This window comes from Heptranchias perlo, chromosome 43 (assembly GCF_035084215.1).
Source record: "Heptranchias perlo isolate sHepPer1 chromosome 43, sHepPer1.hap1, whole genome shotgun sequence".
NCBI lineage: Eukaryota > Metazoa > Chordata > Chondrichthyes > Hexanchiformes > Hexanchidae > Heptranchias > Heptranchias perlo.
Genome location: NC_090367.1, coordinates 8,034,760 through 8,051,166, shown reverse-complemented (window position 1 = coordinate 8,051,166; position 16,407 = coordinate 8,034,760). Strand labels below are relative to the sequence as shown.

The window sequence follows — 16,407 nt, the reverse complement described above, 5'->3', positions numbered from 1 at the left end:
CGCAGACATAGACCCTTTGTGTCTGCCCCCAGCCCGTGCCCCGCGGGCGGTGCCTGCTCCCCAGCCCGTGCCCCGCGGGCGGTGCCTGCTCCCGACCTGTGCCCATGGGCGGTGCCTGCTCGCAGCCCGTGCCCCGCGGGCGGCGCCTGCTCCCCAGCCCGTGCCCCGCGGGCGGTGCCTGCCCGCAGCCCGTGCCCCGCGGGCGGTGCCTGCCCCCAGCCCGTGCCCCGCGGGCGGTGCCTGCTCCCGACCTGTGCCCATGGGCGGTGCCTGCTCCCCAGCCCGTGCCCCGCGGGCGGTGCCTGCTCCCCAGCCCGTGCCCCGCGGGCGGTGCCTGCTCCCAACCTGTGCCCACGGGCGGTGCCTGCCCGCAGCCCGTGCCCCGCGGGCGGTGCTTGCCCCCAGCCCGTGCCCCGCGGGCGGTGCCTGCTCCCCAGCCCGTGCCCCGCGGGCGGTGCCTGCCCCCAGCCCGTGCCCCGCGGGCGGTGCCTGCCCCCAGCCCGTGCCCCGCGGGCGGTGCCTGCTCCCCAGCTCGTGCCCCGCGGGCGGCTCCTGCCCGCAGCCGGTGCCCCGCGGGCGGCTCCTGCCCGCAGCCCGTGCCTCGCGGGCGGTGCCTGCTCCCCAGCCCGTGCCCCGCGGGCGGTGCCTGCCCCCAGCCCGTGCCCCGCGGGCGGTGCCTGCTCCCCAGCCCGTGCCCCGCGGGCGGTGCCTGCTCCCCAGCCCGTGCCCCGCGGGCGGTGCCTGCTCCCCAGCCCGTGCCCCGCGGGCGGTGCCTGCCCGCAGCCCGTGCCCCGCGGGCAGTGCCTGCTCCTATCCTGCGTATAACCTGTTGCTGTTTTCCCCAGGGCTAGCGATCAGAGTCGGATTCGGGACGCTGGTGGAAGCTACAAGAAAGACGTTCAGAGCAGAGAGCAGGTCCCGGGGTGAGTGCAGTGCGGCCAGGTACATCGTTCTGGGACTCCGCGGGGTTTTAATGGCTATATCCGATGTGCTCGCTGCGTGCAAACACATCTCCATGATTCAGAGCGTCACGTGGGAACATCGAAAAAATTGTTTGGCCCGAAATGGTGCCTGAGTGACACGTCCCACTCGAGGACAGAGATCTCAAGGCGTAGGATGGGTGGGACGAGGCTTCGAGGGTCTGGACCCTCCTCACTCTGTGCAGGGCTGCTCACTGTGTAACAATACAGAGTCACTGTTTATTCAGGGTAAGGGTCACTCACTGTGTAACTGTACAGAGTCCCTGTTTATTCAGGGTGAGGGTCACTCACTGTGTAACTGTACAGAGTCCCTGTTTATTCAGGGTGAGGGTCACTCACTGTGTAACTGTACAGAGTCACTGTTTATTCAGGGTGAGGGTCACTCACTGTGTAACAATAGACAGGCTGGGTGAGTGGGCGGAGATTTGGCAGATGCAATATAATATTGGAAAATGTGAGGTTATGCACTTTGGCAGGAAAAATCAGGGAGCAAGTTATTTTCTTAATGGCGAGAGACTGGAAAGTACTGCAGTACAAAGGGATCTGGGGGTCCTAGTGCAAGAAAATCAAAAAGTTAGTATGCAGGTGCAGCAGGTGATCAAGAAAGCCAACGCAATGTTGGCTTTTATTGCTAGGGGGATAGAATATAAAAACAGGGAGGTATTGCTGCAGTTTTATAAGGTATTGGTGAGACCGCACCTGGAATACTGCATACAGTTTTGGTCTCCATACTTAAGAAAAGACATACTTGCTCTCGAGGCAGTACAAAGAAGGTTCACTCGGTTAATCCCGGGGATGAGGGGGCGGACATATGAGGAGAGGTTGAGTAGATTGGGACTCTACTCATTGGAGTTCAGAAGAATGAGAGGCGATCTAATTGAAACATATAAGATGGGTGAAACTAGAACTAGGGGGCATAATCTTAGAATAAGGGGCTGCTCTTTCAAAACTGAGATGAGGAGAAACTTCTTCACTCAGAGGGTGGTGGGTCTGTGGAATTTGCTGCCCCAGGAAGCTGTGGAAGCTACATCATTAAATAAATTTAAAACAGAAATAGACAGTTTCCTAGAAGTAAAGGGAATTAGGGGTTACGGGGAGCGGGCAGGAAATTGGACATGAAGCTGAGTTCGGATCGGTCAATGCCCTGTGGGTGGCGGAGAGGGCCCAGGGGCTGTGTGGCCGGGTCCTGCTCCGACTTCTTGTGTTCTTTAGATTTGTGGTTGGGATCAGATCAGCCATGATCTTATTGAATGGCGGAGCAGGCTCGAGGGGCCGATTGGCCTACTCCTGCTCCAATTTCTTATGTTCTTATGTTCTTATGTTCTAATACAGAGTCCCTGTTTATTCAGGGTGAGGGTCACTCACTGTGTAACTGTACAGAGTCCCTGTTTATTCAGGGTGAGGGTCACTCACTGTGTAACTGTACAGAGTCCCTGTTTATTCAGGGTGAGGGTCACTCACTGTGTAACAATACAGAGTCCCTGTTTATTCAGGGTGAGGGTCACTCACTGTGTAACTGTACAGAGTCCCTGTTTATTCAGGGTGAGGGTCACTCACTGTGTAACTGTACAGAGTCCCTGTTTATTCAGGGTGAGGGTCACTCACTGTGTAACTGTACAGAGTCCCTATTTATTCAGGGTAAGGGTCACTCACTGTATCACAGAAGCCAGTCTTCAGCCAATTCGATTCACTCCACGTGATATCAAGAAACGGCTGAGTGCACTGGATACAGCAAAGGCTATGGGCCCCGACAACATCCCGGCTGTAGTGCTGAAGACTTGTGCTCCAGAACTAGCTGCGCCTCTAGCCAAACTGTTCCAGTACAGCTACAACATTGGCATCTACCCGACAATGTGGAAAATTGCCCAGGTATGTCCTGTCCACAAAAAGCAGGACAAATCCAATCCAGACAATTACCACCCCATCAGTCTACTCTCAATCATCAGCAAAGTGATGGAAGGTGTCGTCGACAGTGCTATCAAGCGGCACTTACTCACCAATAACCTGCTCACCGATGCTCAGTTTGGGTTCCGCCAGGACCACTCGGCTCCAGACCTCATTACAGCCTTGGTCCAAAGATGGACCAAAGAGCTGAATTCCAGAGTTGAGGTGAGAGTGACTGCCCTTGACATCAAGGCAGCATTTGACCGAGTGTGGCACCAAGGAGCCCAAGTAAAATTGAAGTCAATGGGAATCAGGGGGAAAACTCTCCAGTGGCTGGAGTCATACCTAGCACAAAGGAAGATGGTAGTGGCTGATGGAGGCCAATCATCTCAGCCCCAGGTCATTGCTGCAGGAGTTCCTCAGGGCAGTGTCCTAGGCCCAACCATCTTCAGCTGCTTCATCAATGACCTTCCCTCCATCATAAGGTCAGAAATGGGGATGTTCGCTGATGATTGCACAGTGTTCAGTTCCATTCGCAACCTCTCAGATAATGAAGCAGTCCGAGCCCGCATGCAGCAAGACCTGGACAACATCCAGGCTTGGGCTGATAAGTGGCAAGTAACATTCGCGCCAGATAAGTGCCAGGCAATGACCATCTCCAACAAGAGAGAGTCTAACCACCTCCCCATGACATTCAACGGCATTACCATCGCCGAATCCCCCACCATCAACATCCTGGGGGTCACCATTGACCAGAAACTTAACTGGACCAGCCACATAAATACTGTGGCTACAAGAGCAGGTCGGAGGCTGGGTATTCTGCAGCGAGTGACTCACCTCCTGACTCCCCAAAGCCTTTCCACCATCTACAAGGCACAAGTCAGGAGTGTGATGGAATACTCTCCACTTGCCTGGATGAGTGCAGCTCCAACAACACTCAAGAAGCTCGACACCATCCAGGATAAAGCAGCCCGCTTGATTGGCACCCCATCCACCACCCTAAACATTCACTCCCTTCACCACCGGCGCACCGTGGCTGCAGTGTGTACCATCCACAGGATGCACTGCAGCAACTCGCCAAGGCTTCTTCGACAACACCTCCCAAACCCGCGACCTCTACCACCTAGAAGGACAAGAGCAGCAGGTATATGGGAACAACACCACCTGCACGTTCCCCTCCAAGTCACACACCATCCCGACTTGGAAATATATCGGCCGTTCCTTCATCGTCGCTGGGTCAAAATCCTGGAACTCCCTTCCTAACAGCACTGTGGGAGAACCGTCACCACACGGACTGCAGCGGTTCAAGAAGGCGGCTCACCACCACCTTCTCAAGGGCAATTAGGGATGGGCAATAAATGCCGGCCTCGCCAGCGACGCCCACATCCCATGAACAAATAAATAAAAAACTGCACAGAGTCACTGTTTATTCCGGGTAAGGGTCACAGAGTAAATTCCCGGCCTCACTGACGTGCTGTTGGCTGCTGCTGCGAACCGAACGGCGAAAAGCTCCACATCTCTTGCTTCTCGGCCTGAGGATTTCGTGAACAGCAAAACAGTTCGCCTCCCTCCCACTGCCCCACCCCCCCTCCCCCCCCTGGACTTGACAAAGGGCCCTGCCTTTCCGTGCTCTGGAGCTCAAACTCGCCTTGTTTTCAGGCTTCAAGTCTTGGCCAGGCCCGATTACCGAGGCCAATTTGACACTCGACCCCCAAACAAACGTTACGAGAACCCTGGCCCCTTTTGACCGCCGCTCGTCCTTGGGAACGAGGCAGATTAGCATTCAAAGCCTCTCCGGGCCAGGCCGCAGGTGGGGGGAGCCGGTTGCCACGGCGACGAGCGGCTCCCAAACGCAAATCATCAGCAGGGCACGTGGATGAGAACCCAACTGTTTTTCGAGCCGTCTTGTCTGGAGAGGATGACGTTTGGTTGTGGAATCTAATTGTGGAAGCTTGATGGGATGGGGCCTAGCTTTCTGGCTTCTGACAGGAATGCTAATGAAAATAGGGGGTGGAGAGGGTTTAATTTGGTCCCTTCAGCTCAGAACTAACCGATTTTAATGTATTTCTCCCCCTGCCTTTTGTTTTAAGACCTTGATCTTTCCTCGGTTTCAAAAACCAGGCAGGGTAGTGACGGGCAGAGGCTGCTATGCCTCGCTTGTCTTGACAAGTGAGGCATAGCAGCCTCTGCCCGTCGAACGCTCAAGGACGGGAACCAGGGACTGATTTTGACTCAAACGGGGTCAACAATCAGCCGCTGGCCACTTGCTTAAGATCTCCACTTTGCAGATTAACCTGCGTCTCAGCTCTTAGTCGAAACGATGAGGGCACATGCTCAAACTCAAAAGGAAACAATCTAAGCCAACATCTCTCAATTCTCAAACTAATATCTCATTACACCTTCATCTGAAGCAAATAAATATTTATTTCAAACTGACGCACCAACTAACAACCCGTGAATAAACTCTAACTGTCTTATTCCAGAGTCTGTGTACAGTCACTCTAACCCGGGACTGTGTTATTCCAGGGTCTGTGTGTACAGTCACTCTAACCCGGGACTGTGTTATTCCAGGGTCTGTGTAGAGTCACTCTAACCCGGGACTGTGTTATTCCAGGGTCTGTGTGTACAGTCACTCTAACCCGGGGTTGTGTTATTCCAGGGTCTGTGTAGAGTCACTCTAACCCGGGACGGTGTTATTCCAGGGTCTGTGTGTAGAGTCACTCTAACCCAGGACTGTGTTATTCCAGGGTCTGTGTGTGGAGTCACTCTAACCCAGGACTGTGTTATTCCAGGGTCTGTGTCGAGTCACTCTAACCCGGGACTGTGTTATTCCAGGGTCTGTGTAGAGTCACTCTAACCCGGGACTGTGTTATTCCAGTGTCTGTGTACAGTCACTCTAACCCGGGACTGTGTTATTCCAGGGCCTGTGTACAGTCACTCTAACCCGGGACTGTGTTATTCCAGGGTCTGTGTCGAGTCACTCTAACCCGGGACTGTGTTATTCCAGGGTCTGTGTGTAGAGTCACTCTAACCCGGGACTGTGTTATTCCAGGGTCTGTGTACAGTCACTCTAACCCGGGACGGTGTTATTCCAGGGTCTGTGTAGAGTCATTCTAACCCGGGACTGTGTTATTCCAGGGTCTGTGTGTAGAGTCACTCTAACCCGGGACTGTGTTATTCCAGGGTCTGTGTGTAGAGTCACTCTAACCCGGGACTGTGTTATTCCCGGGTCTGTGTGTAGAGTCACTCTAACCCGGGACTGTGTTATTCCAGGGTCTGTGTGTAGAGTCACTCTAACCCGGGACTGTGTTATTCCAGGGTCTGTGTCGAGTCACTCTAACCCGGGACTGTGTTATTCCAGGGTCTGTGTGTAGAGTCACTCTAACCCGGGACTGTGTTATTCCAGGGTCTGTGTCGAGTCACTCTAACCTGGGACTGTGTTATTCCAGGGTCTGTGTAGAGTCACTCTAACCCTGGACTGTGTTATTCCAGGGTCTGTGTGTAGAGTCCCTCTAACCCGGGACTGTGTTATTCCAGGGTCTGTGTGTAGAGTCACTCTAACCCGGGACTGTGTTATTCCAGGGTCTGTGTAGAGTCACTCTAACCCGGGACTGTGTTATTCCAGGGCCTGTGTACAGTCACTCTAACCCGGGACTGTGTTATTCCAGGGTCTTTGTAGAGTCACTCTAACCCGGGACTGTGTCATTCCAGGGTCTGTGTGTAGAGTCACTCTAACCCGGGACTGTGTTATTCCAGGGTCTGTGTGTAGAGTCACTCTAACCCGGGACTGTGTTATTCCCGGGTCTGTGTGTAGAGTCACTCTAACCCGGGACTGTGTTATTCCAGGGTCTGTGTGTAGAGTCCCTCTAACCCGGGACTGTGTTATTCCAGGGTCTGTGTGTAGAGTCACTCTAACCCGGGACTGTGTTATTCCAGGGTCTGTGTAGAGTCACTCTAACCCGGGACGGTGTTATTCCAGGGTCTGTGTGTAGAGTCACTCTAACCCGGGACTGTGTTATTCCAGGGTCTGTGTGTAGAGTCACTCTAACCCGGGACTGTGTTATTCCAGGGTCTGTGTGTAGAGTCACTCTAACCCGGGACTGTGTTATTCCAGGGTCTGTGTGTAGAGTCACTCTAACCCGGGACTGTGTTATTCCAGGGTCTGTGTGTAGAGTCACTCTAACCCGGGACTGTGTTATTCCAGGGTCTGTGTACAGTCACTCTAACCCGGGACTGTGTTATTCCAGGGTCTGTGTGTACAGTCACTCTAACCCGGGACTGTGTTATTCCAGGGTCTGTGTACAGTCACTCTAACCCGGGACTGTGTTATTCCAGGTGTTCTGCCACTCGATTCCAGTAGCATTCTTTCGGAAGCCAATGCTGGCCGGATTGTGGACACGCTCTGTAAGGTGCGAGGAGCTGCCCTGAAGCTGGGCCAGATGCTCAGTATTCAAGGTAGGGGACCCAGGGCCTCAGGGAGACAGGGTCTGTCCACTCAGGCTCAGGCCTTCAGTGCAGGCTCAGCTATTAAATCAACTGGAAATCTCCAACCAAGTCACAGAATAGTGGGATTATATCCTCTCATTTATAATGGGGTCTAAAGGAGCTCGACTCACTGGGAGACTGGGGTACGGGGAGGGGGGTACAGTGAGACTGGGGTACAGGCGGAATGGCCCAGTGAGACTGGGGTACAGGCGGAGTGGCCCAGTGAGACTGGGGTACAGGCGGAATGGCCCAGTGAGACTGGGGTACAGGGGGGTGGGATACAGTGAGACTGGGGTACAGGCGGAATGGCCCAGTGAGACTGGGGTACAGGCGGAATGGCCCAGTGAGACTGGGGTACAGGCGGAATGGCCCAGTGAGACTGGGGTACAGGGAGGTGGGATACAGTGAGACTGGGGTACAGGCGGAATGGCCCAGTGAGACTGGGGTACAGGCGGAATGGCCCAGTGAGACTGGGGTACAGGCGGAATGGCCCAGTGAGACTGGGGTACAGGGGGAGGGATACAGTGAGACTGGGGTACAGGCGGAATGGCCCAGTGAGACTGGGGTACAGGGGGGAGGGATACAGTGAGACTGGGGTACAGGCGGAATGGCCCAGTGAGACTGGGGTACAGGCGGAATGGCCCAGTGAGACTGGGGTACAGGGGGAGGGATACAGTGAGACTGGGGTACAGGGGGAGTGGTACAGTGAGACTGGGGTACAGGGGGAGTGGTACAGTGAGACTGGGGTACAGGCGGAGTGGTACAGTGAGACTGGGGTACAGGCGGAGTGGTACAGTGAGACTGGGGTACAGGGGGAGTGGTACAGTGAGACTGGGGTACAGGCGGAGTGGTACAGTGAGACTGGGGTACAGGGGGAGTGGTACAGTGATACTGGGGTACAGGGGGAGGGATACAGTGAGACTGGGGTACAGGGGGGAGGGTGGGACAGTGAGACTGGGGTACAGGGAGGAGGGTGGGACAGTGAGACTGGGGTACAGGGGGGAGGGATACAGTGAGACTGGGGTACAGGGGGGAGGGTGGGACTGTGAGACTGGGGTACAGGGGGGAGGGATACAGTGAGACTGGGGTACAGGGGGGAGGGATACAGTGAGACTGGGGTACAGGGGGGAGGGATACAGTGAGACTGGGGTACAGGGGGAGGGTGGGACAGTGAGACTGGGGTACAGGGGGAGGGTGGGACTGTGAGACTGGGGTACAGGGAGGAGGGTGGGACAGTGAGACTGGGGTACAGGGGGAGGGAGACAGTGAGACTGGGGTACAGGGGGGAGGGTGGGACAGTGAGACTGGGGAACAAATTGAGGATAAAGGGGGCTATTTGGGCATGGAATGCTTCACTACGAGGGGCTATAGGGGTAGAGAGTAGAACATTCTTTAAAAGGGAATTGGATAAAGCTTTGTAAAGCTCGAATACAAAAGGATTCGCGGATAGGACCAACGAATGGGACTAGACTAGAGCACTCCTGTTAAAAGAGCCAGCGAGGGTCCAGGCTCAGCGGGCAGCACGGGCCTCCCTCTCTGTGCTGTAACTTTCCACCGTTCTTTATCTCTGCAGCGTTATCTAATCTGTATCATGGCCCCGGTACAAAATCCAACAAACGAGGCAGGGCGTCACCCAGGCAGTCAACTGGTGAGGGGGGAAGGGAGACTATGGGAGCGTCTGCTGCGGCTAGGGGAGCAGGCATTGCCCTCCCGCCCGCCCCCCCCCGCCCATCCATCCATCCCCTGGCGGGGTCCTGGAGGCCTGTGCTGTAGGCCAGGCCTGTTCTGGTTGCTAGGGACGGTCCTGATTCTCGCGCTGCGTTTGTGTGCGTTCCAGGCCTGTGTTTCCTGTGTTCTACCTCCCCTGTTATCAGTAAAGAACAATTAGGTCGCCCATCAGCCGATAACAGAGATTTGTAAACACCTCAGAGCAGAATAACAACAGGGGGAAAGGTCAAGGACACCCTGGAGTAGGAGGAGCCCTGGAGCTAGGCCTCAAACCAACCGTTCTTACTTTTTGTCGATAGAATGGACAGCACAGAAACAGGCCATTCGGCCCAACTGGTCCGTGCTGGCGTTTATGCTCCACACGAGCCTCCTCCCTCCCTACTTCATCTCACCCTATCACCATATCCTTCTATTCCTTTCTCCCTCATGTGTTTATCTAGCTTCCCCTTAAATGCATCTATGCGATAGTCCGGCACGGACTCGATGGGCCGAATGGGCTCCATCCATGCTGTAACCTTTCTATGATTCTATTCCCCTCGACTACTCCTTGTGGGAGCGAGTTCCACATTCTCACCACTCTCTGGGTAAAGAAGTTTCTCCTGAATTCCCTATTGGATTTATTAGTGATTATCTTATATTTATGGCCCTCTAGTTCTGGTCTCCCCCACAAGTGGAAACATCTTCTCTACGTCTACCCGATCGAACCCCTTCATAATCTTAAAGACCTCCATCAGGTCACCCCTCAGTCTTCTCGTTTCTAGAGAAAAGAGCCCCAGCCTGTTCAGCCTTTCATGCTAGTTCTACCCACTTAGTTAGCACAGTAACATAGAATGTTGCAGGCAGGTGGAGGCCATTTGGCCCATCGTGCCTGTGCCGGCTCTCTGAAAGAGCTCTCCAATTAGTCCCACTCCCCCCCTGCCCTTTCCCCGTAGCTCTGCAAATTTTTCCCTTTTCAAGTATTTCTCCAATTCCCCTTTTGAAAGTTATTATTGAATCTGCTTCCACCGCCCTTTCAGGCAGCGCGTTCCAGATCATCACAACTCGCTGCGTAAAAAAAATTCTCCTCATCTCCCCCCCTCTGGTTCTTTTGCCGATTATTTTAAATCTGTGTCCTCTGGTCACCTCCTGCCACTGGAAACAGTTTCTCCTTATTTATTCTATCAAAACCCCTCATGATTTTGAACACCTCGATTAAATCTCCCCTTAACCTTCTCTGCTCTAAGGAGAACAATCCCAGCTTCTCCAGTCTCTCCACATAACTGAAGTCCCTCATCCCTGGTCCCATTCTAGTAAATCTCCTCTGCACCCTCTCCAAGGCCTTGACATCCTTCCTAAAGTGTGGTGCCCAGAATTGGACACAATACTCCAGCTGAGGCCTGACCAGTGATTTATAAAGGTTTAGCATAACTTCCTTCCTTTTGTACTCTGTGCCTCTATTAATAAAGCCCAGGATCCCAGATGCTTTTTTAACAGCCTTCTCAACTTGTCCTGCCACCTTCAAAGATTTGTGTACATACACCCCCAGGTCTCTCTGTTCCTGCACCCCCTTTAAAATTGTACCATTTAGTTTATTTTGCCTCTCCTCATTCTTCCTACCAAAATGTATCACTTCACACTTCTCTGTGTTAAATTTCATCTGCCACGTGTCTGCCCATTTCACCAGTCTGTCTACGTCCTCCCGAAGTCTGTTACTATCCTCCTCATTGTTTACTACATTTCCGAGTTTTGTGTCATCTGCAAACTTTGAAATTCTACCCTCTGCACCCAAGTCCAGGTCGCTAATATATATCAAAAAGAGCAGTGGTCCTAATACTGACCCCTGGGGAACACCACTGTAAACTTCCCTCCAGTCTGAAAAACAACCGTTCACTACTCTCTGCTTTCTGTCTCTTAGCCAATTTTGTATCCACGCTGCCACTGTCCCTTTAATCCCATGGGCTTTAATATCAGAATTTTCTGCTGATCAGTTCCGAATTATCGCTGCCACAATCATTAACCCTTTCAGTCTGAACCTCACCGCATGCCCACAGCATGGGGTATCTGGCACTGGGAGCGTCGGCCTGGATTATGGGGCTCGAGTCTCTGGAGTGGGGCTCGAACCCTCGACCTCCCGACTCAGAGGCGAGAGAGAGAGAGAGAGAGAGAGACACCCGCTGAGCCAGGGCTGACAGCTTTGGGTGAAGGCTGTTGTCCTGTACGCGCCCGTAGGCCGCTGGCTCGCTCCCCCAGGTAGGTGGGGCGGGTGGAGGCCCTGCTTAGCCTGCTCCTGGCCCCAGCGCCCAGTTCGTTGACCTGCCTGCGCTGTGTAAACTGCGGGACTTTGCACAGTCCACCGCCTGGCGACAGAACCTTGGGTTGCCCCCCCACCCCCCCTCCGCCGTTTACCTCCCCTCCCCTCCTGGAGGTGTCGACTCCCGCTGGGAGACGGGTTCCACGGGGGGGCCGGCCGCCCTCAGGAACCTCACCCGAGCGAGAGACTTGACGGCGAGCGGCGGCGGGCTATTCGACTGTGGGAGGCATCACACGAGAGCCCAATTTAGTACCCTGAGGCGCAGTAGCCTTGGCTGACATCCTTTCCCCTCTGCAGCCCCACAAGCTAACTCAGCACAGCCTGGGGGGAGGGGGTGGGTGCGGGAGGCGAGCCTGCGGCCAAACCCTAACCCTAACCCTAATGCAGCGTTCAGGACGACCGTCTCCACACATAGCTGTCAGCCCTGGCTCAGCGGGGGTCTCCCTCGCTCGCGCCTCTGAGTCAGGAGGCCGTGGGTTCGAGCCCCCACTCCAGAGACTCGAGCCCCATAAACCAGGCCGACACTTCCCTGTGCCAGTACCGAGGGAGCGCCGCACTGTCGGAGGGGCCGTCTTTCGGATGAGACGTTAAACCGAGGCCCCGTCTGCCCCTCTCAGGTGGACGTAAAAGATCCCACGGATTGGAAGAAGAGCAGTGGGGGGGAGTTCAACGTCACTAAAAAAAACAGATGATCTGCTCATTATCACATTGCTGTTTGTGAGATCTTGCTGTGCGCAAATTGGCTGCCGCGTTCCCTACATTACAACAGTGACCACACTTCAAACAAAAAAGTGCTCCATTGATTGTAAAGTGCTTTGGGATGTCCCTGAGATTGTCTGAATACAAGTTCAGAGGCTCTGAGGTTGTTAAATGCTCATTTAGTTCTGTTTTAAGGCTTGTACTCCGTGCTATAAGCATCTTGCTCTCTCTATATTCCTCTCTCATTTCCCTCTGGTGCAGATGATGCTTTCATTAACCCGGTCCTGCAGAAGATATTCGAACGGGTGCGTCACGGAGCAGATTTTATGCCGACCAAGCAAATGCTGGTAAGAGAGCGGGGGGTGGTGCTGGAGGGGCCAGCGACAGGGAGTGCGGAGAGGGCTGTGACTTACTCGGGGCGGTTCCCCTCGGTGTCCTTCGAGGGAAGGGCATCGGGAGCAGGGCCCTCAGCCACCCAACCCCCCCGCCCCCCCACCTTTACCAGCGCGCTGGGAACCAGGGGGTGCAGAGCGGCCTGAGAAAGGTCTCAGTGGAGATGATTCCTGGTTTGAAATGGTGCGAGGACCGGCTGGAAGGGGTCTGAGATGGAGTGGCTTTTGGGCAGGGTCAGACCAGTTCCAATTCGAGACCAGAGCGTCCCCGTCTAGCGACCTCGCTCCGGAGACGCCGCAGGATGGCGGGTCCAGTCGACAGTCTGTGACTCACGCGGAGATACATTAATGGGACAGTGTAGAGGGAGCTTTACTCTCTATCGAACCCTGTACCTGCCCCGGGAGTGTTTGATGGGACGGTGTAGAGGGAGCTTTACTCTCGATCGAACCCTGTACCTGCCCTGGGAGTGTTTGATGGGACAGTGTAGAGGGAGCTTTACTCTGTATCTAACCCTGTACCTGTCCTGGGAGTGTTTGATGGGACAGTGTAGAGGGAGCTTTACTCTGTATCTAACCCTGTACCTGTCCTGGGAGTGTTTGATGGGACAGTGTAGAGGGAGCTTTACTCTGTATCTAACCCTGTACCTGTCCTGGGAGTGTTTGATGGGACAGTGTAGAGGGAGCTTTACTCTATCGAACCCTGTACCTGCCCTGGGAGTGTTTGATGGGACAGTGTAGAGGGAGCTATACTCTGTATCTAACCCTGTACCTGCCCTGGGAGTGTTTGATGGGACAGTGTAGAGGGAGCTTTACTCTCTATCGAACCCTGTACCTGCCCTGGGAGTGTTTGATGGGACAGTGTAGAGGGAGCTTTACTCTGTATCTAACGCTGTACCTGCCCTGGGAGTGTTTGATGGGACAGTGTAGAGGGAGCTTTACTCTGTATCTAACCCTGTACCTGCCCTGGGAGTGTTTGATGGGACAGTGTAGAGGGAGCTTTACTCTGTATCTAACCCTGTACCTGCCCTGGGAGTGTTTGATGGGACAGTGTAGAGGGAGCTTTACTCTGTATCTAACCCTGTACCTGCCCTGGGAGTGTTTGATGGGACAGTGTAGAGGGAGCTTTACTCTGTATCTAACCCTGTACCTGCCCTGGGAGTGTTTGATGGGACAGTGTAGAGGGAGCTTTACTCTCTATCGAACCCTGTACCTGCCCCGGGAGTGTTTGATGGGACAGTGTAGAGGGAGCTTTACTCTGTATCTAACCCTGTACCTGCCCTGGGAGTGTTTGATGGGACAGTGTAGAGGGAGCTTTACTCTGTATCTAACCCTGTACCTGCCCTGGGAGTGTTTGATGGGACGGTGTAGAGGGAGCTTTACTCTGTATCTAACCCTGTACCTGCCCTGGGAGTGTTTGATGGGACAGTGTAGAGGGAGCTTTACTCTGTATCTAACCCTGTACCTGCCCTGGGAGTGTTTGATGGGACAGTGTAGAGGGAGCTTCACTCTGTATCTAACCCTGTACCTGCCCTGGGAGTGTTTGATGGGACAGTGTAGAGGGAGCTTTACTCTGTATCTAACCCATGCTGTACCTGCCCTGGGAGTGTTTGATGGGACAGTGTAGAGGGAGCTTTACTCTGTATCTAACCCTGTACCTGCCCTGGGAGTGTTTGATGGGACAGTGTAGAGGGAGCTTTACTCTGTATCTAACCCTGTACCTGCCCTGGGAGTGTTTGATGGGACAGTGTAGAGGGAGCTTCACTCTGTATCTAACCCTGTACCTGCCCTGGGAGTGTTTGATGGGACAGTGTAGAGGGAGCTTTACTCTGTATCTAACCCATGCTGTACCTGCCCTGGGAGTGTTTGATGGGACAGTGTAGAGGGAGCTTTACTCTGTATCTAACCCTGTACCTGCCCTGGGAGTGTTTGATGGGACAGTGTAGAGGGAGCTTTACTCTGTATCTAACCCTGTACCTGCCCTGGGAGTGTTTGATGGGACAGTGTAGAGGGAGCTTTACTCTGTATCTAACCCTGTACCTGCCCTGGGAGTGTTTGATGGGACAGTGTAGAGGGAGCTTTACTCTGTATCTAACCCATGCTGTACCTGCCCTGGGAGTGTTTGATGGGACAGTGTAGAGGGAGCTTTACTCTGTATCTAACCCTGTACCTGCCCTGGGAGTGTTTGATGGGACAGTGTAGAGGGAGCTTTACTCTGTATCTAACCCGTGCTGTACCTGCCCTGGGAGTGTTTGATGGGACAGTGTAGAGGGAGCTTTACTCTGTATCTAACCCATGCTGTACCTGCCCTGGGAGTGTTTGATGGGACAGTGTAGAGGGAGCTTCACTCTGTATCTAACCCTGTACCTGCCCTGGGAGTGTTTGATGGGACAGTGTAGAGGGAGCTTTACTCTGTATCTAACCCTGTACCTGCCCTGGGAGTGTTTGATGGGACAGTGTAGAGGGAGCTTTACTCTGTATCTAACCTGTGCGGTACCTGCCCTGGGAGTGTTTGATGGGACAGTGTAGAGGGAGCTTTACTCTGTATCTAACCCTGTACCTGCCCTGGGAGTGTTTGATGGGACAGTGTAGAGGGAGCTTTACTCTGTATCTAACCCTGTACCTGCCCTGGGAGTGTTTGATGGGACAGTGTAGAGTGAGCTTTACTCTGTATCTAACCCTGTACCTGCCCCGGGAGTGTTTGATGGGACAGTGTAGAGGGAGCTTTACTCTGTATCTAACCCTGTACCTGCCCTGGGAGTGTTTGATGGGACAGTGTAGAGGGAGCTTTACTCTGTATCTAACCCTGTACCTGCCCTGGGAGTGTTTGATGGGACAGTGTAGAGGGAGCTTTACTCTGTATCTAACCCTGTACCTGCCCTGGGAGTGTTTGATGGGACAGTGTAGAGGGAGCTTTACTCTGTATCTAACCCTGTACCTGTCCTGGGAGTGTTTGATGGGACAGTGTAGAGGGAGCTTTACTCTGTATCTATCCCTGCCCTGGGAGTGTTTGACGGGACAGTTTAGGGTGAGTAATGTTTTCTTCCTTTACTCTGGTGACAGAAAGCTCTAAACCGGGAGCTGGGACCAGACTGGCGGGAGAGACTGGAATACTTTGAGGAACGTCCATTCGCTGCGGCTTCCATTGGACAGGTCCACCTGGGGAGGCTGAAGGACGGTCGGGAGGTGGCCATGAAAATCCAGGTGAGGGCCACCTGAGGGATTGGGCAGATCAGTTACTGAAAACAGAGAGGAGCTGACCACATCCCTCTCCCTCACACTGTCACTCAGTAACCCCTCTCCCCCCAGCGCCCTGTGTTACTGACTGTATCACTACTGATGTTAATCCCTCTCCCTCACACTGTCACTCAGTAACCCCTCTCCCCCCAGCGCCCTGTGTTACTGACTGTATCTCTACTGATGTTAATCCAGCTCCCTCACACTGTCACTCAGTAACCCCTCTCCCCCCAGCGCCCTGTGTTACTGACTGTATCCCTACTGATGTTAATCCAGCTCCCTCGCACTGTCACTCAATAACCCATCCCCAAAGCATGATGCGACGCCACGAGTGACACAGGGAGTGACGAGCTGCCTCCTGATCTCTCGCTTTTTCTCACAGTATCCAGGGGTCTCCCGGAGCATCGACAGTGACCTCCGCAACTTGACGACACTACTGAACCTGAGCAACGCTCTCCCTGAAGGTAAAGGTCGCCCCGCCTGACGGGCAGGATCGAGGTATGGTCGTCCCTGGCCTGCGTGACTTAGTACCCCATCGGGCGTCACTGTGCCTCAGTGGGTCTCTCTCTCTCTCGCCTCGGAGTCAGAAGGTGGGGGGTTCGAGCCCCACTCCAGAGACTCGAGCCCCATAATCCAGGCCCGACACTCCCGGTGCCGGTACTGTGGGAGTGCTGCACTGTCGGAGGTGCCGTCTTTCGGATGAGACGTTAAACCG

The 16,407-nt window shown here is 54.2% G+C and overlaps 1 protein-coding gene across 1 annotated transcript in view; it reads left to right on the top strand.

The window, feature by feature from the left end:
- The window catches only part of LOC137306525 (atypical kinase COQ8A, mitochondrial-like), a 37,276-nt gene that overhangs the window by 12,901 nt on the left and 7,968 nt on the right, over positions 1-16,407 (top strand). The window contains exons 4-8 of the mRNA XM_067975792.1: positions 846-923; positions 7,200-7,319; positions 12,328-12,413; positions 15,519-15,659; positions 16,075-16,156. Coding sequence (XP_067831893.1) covers positions 846-923; positions 7,200-7,319; positions 12,328-12,413; positions 15,519-15,659; positions 16,075-16,156 — 507 coding nt within the window. The remainder of the gene's footprint in view (positions 1-845; positions 924-7,199; positions 7,320-12,327; positions 12,414-15,518; positions 15,660-16,074; positions 16,157-16,407) is intronic.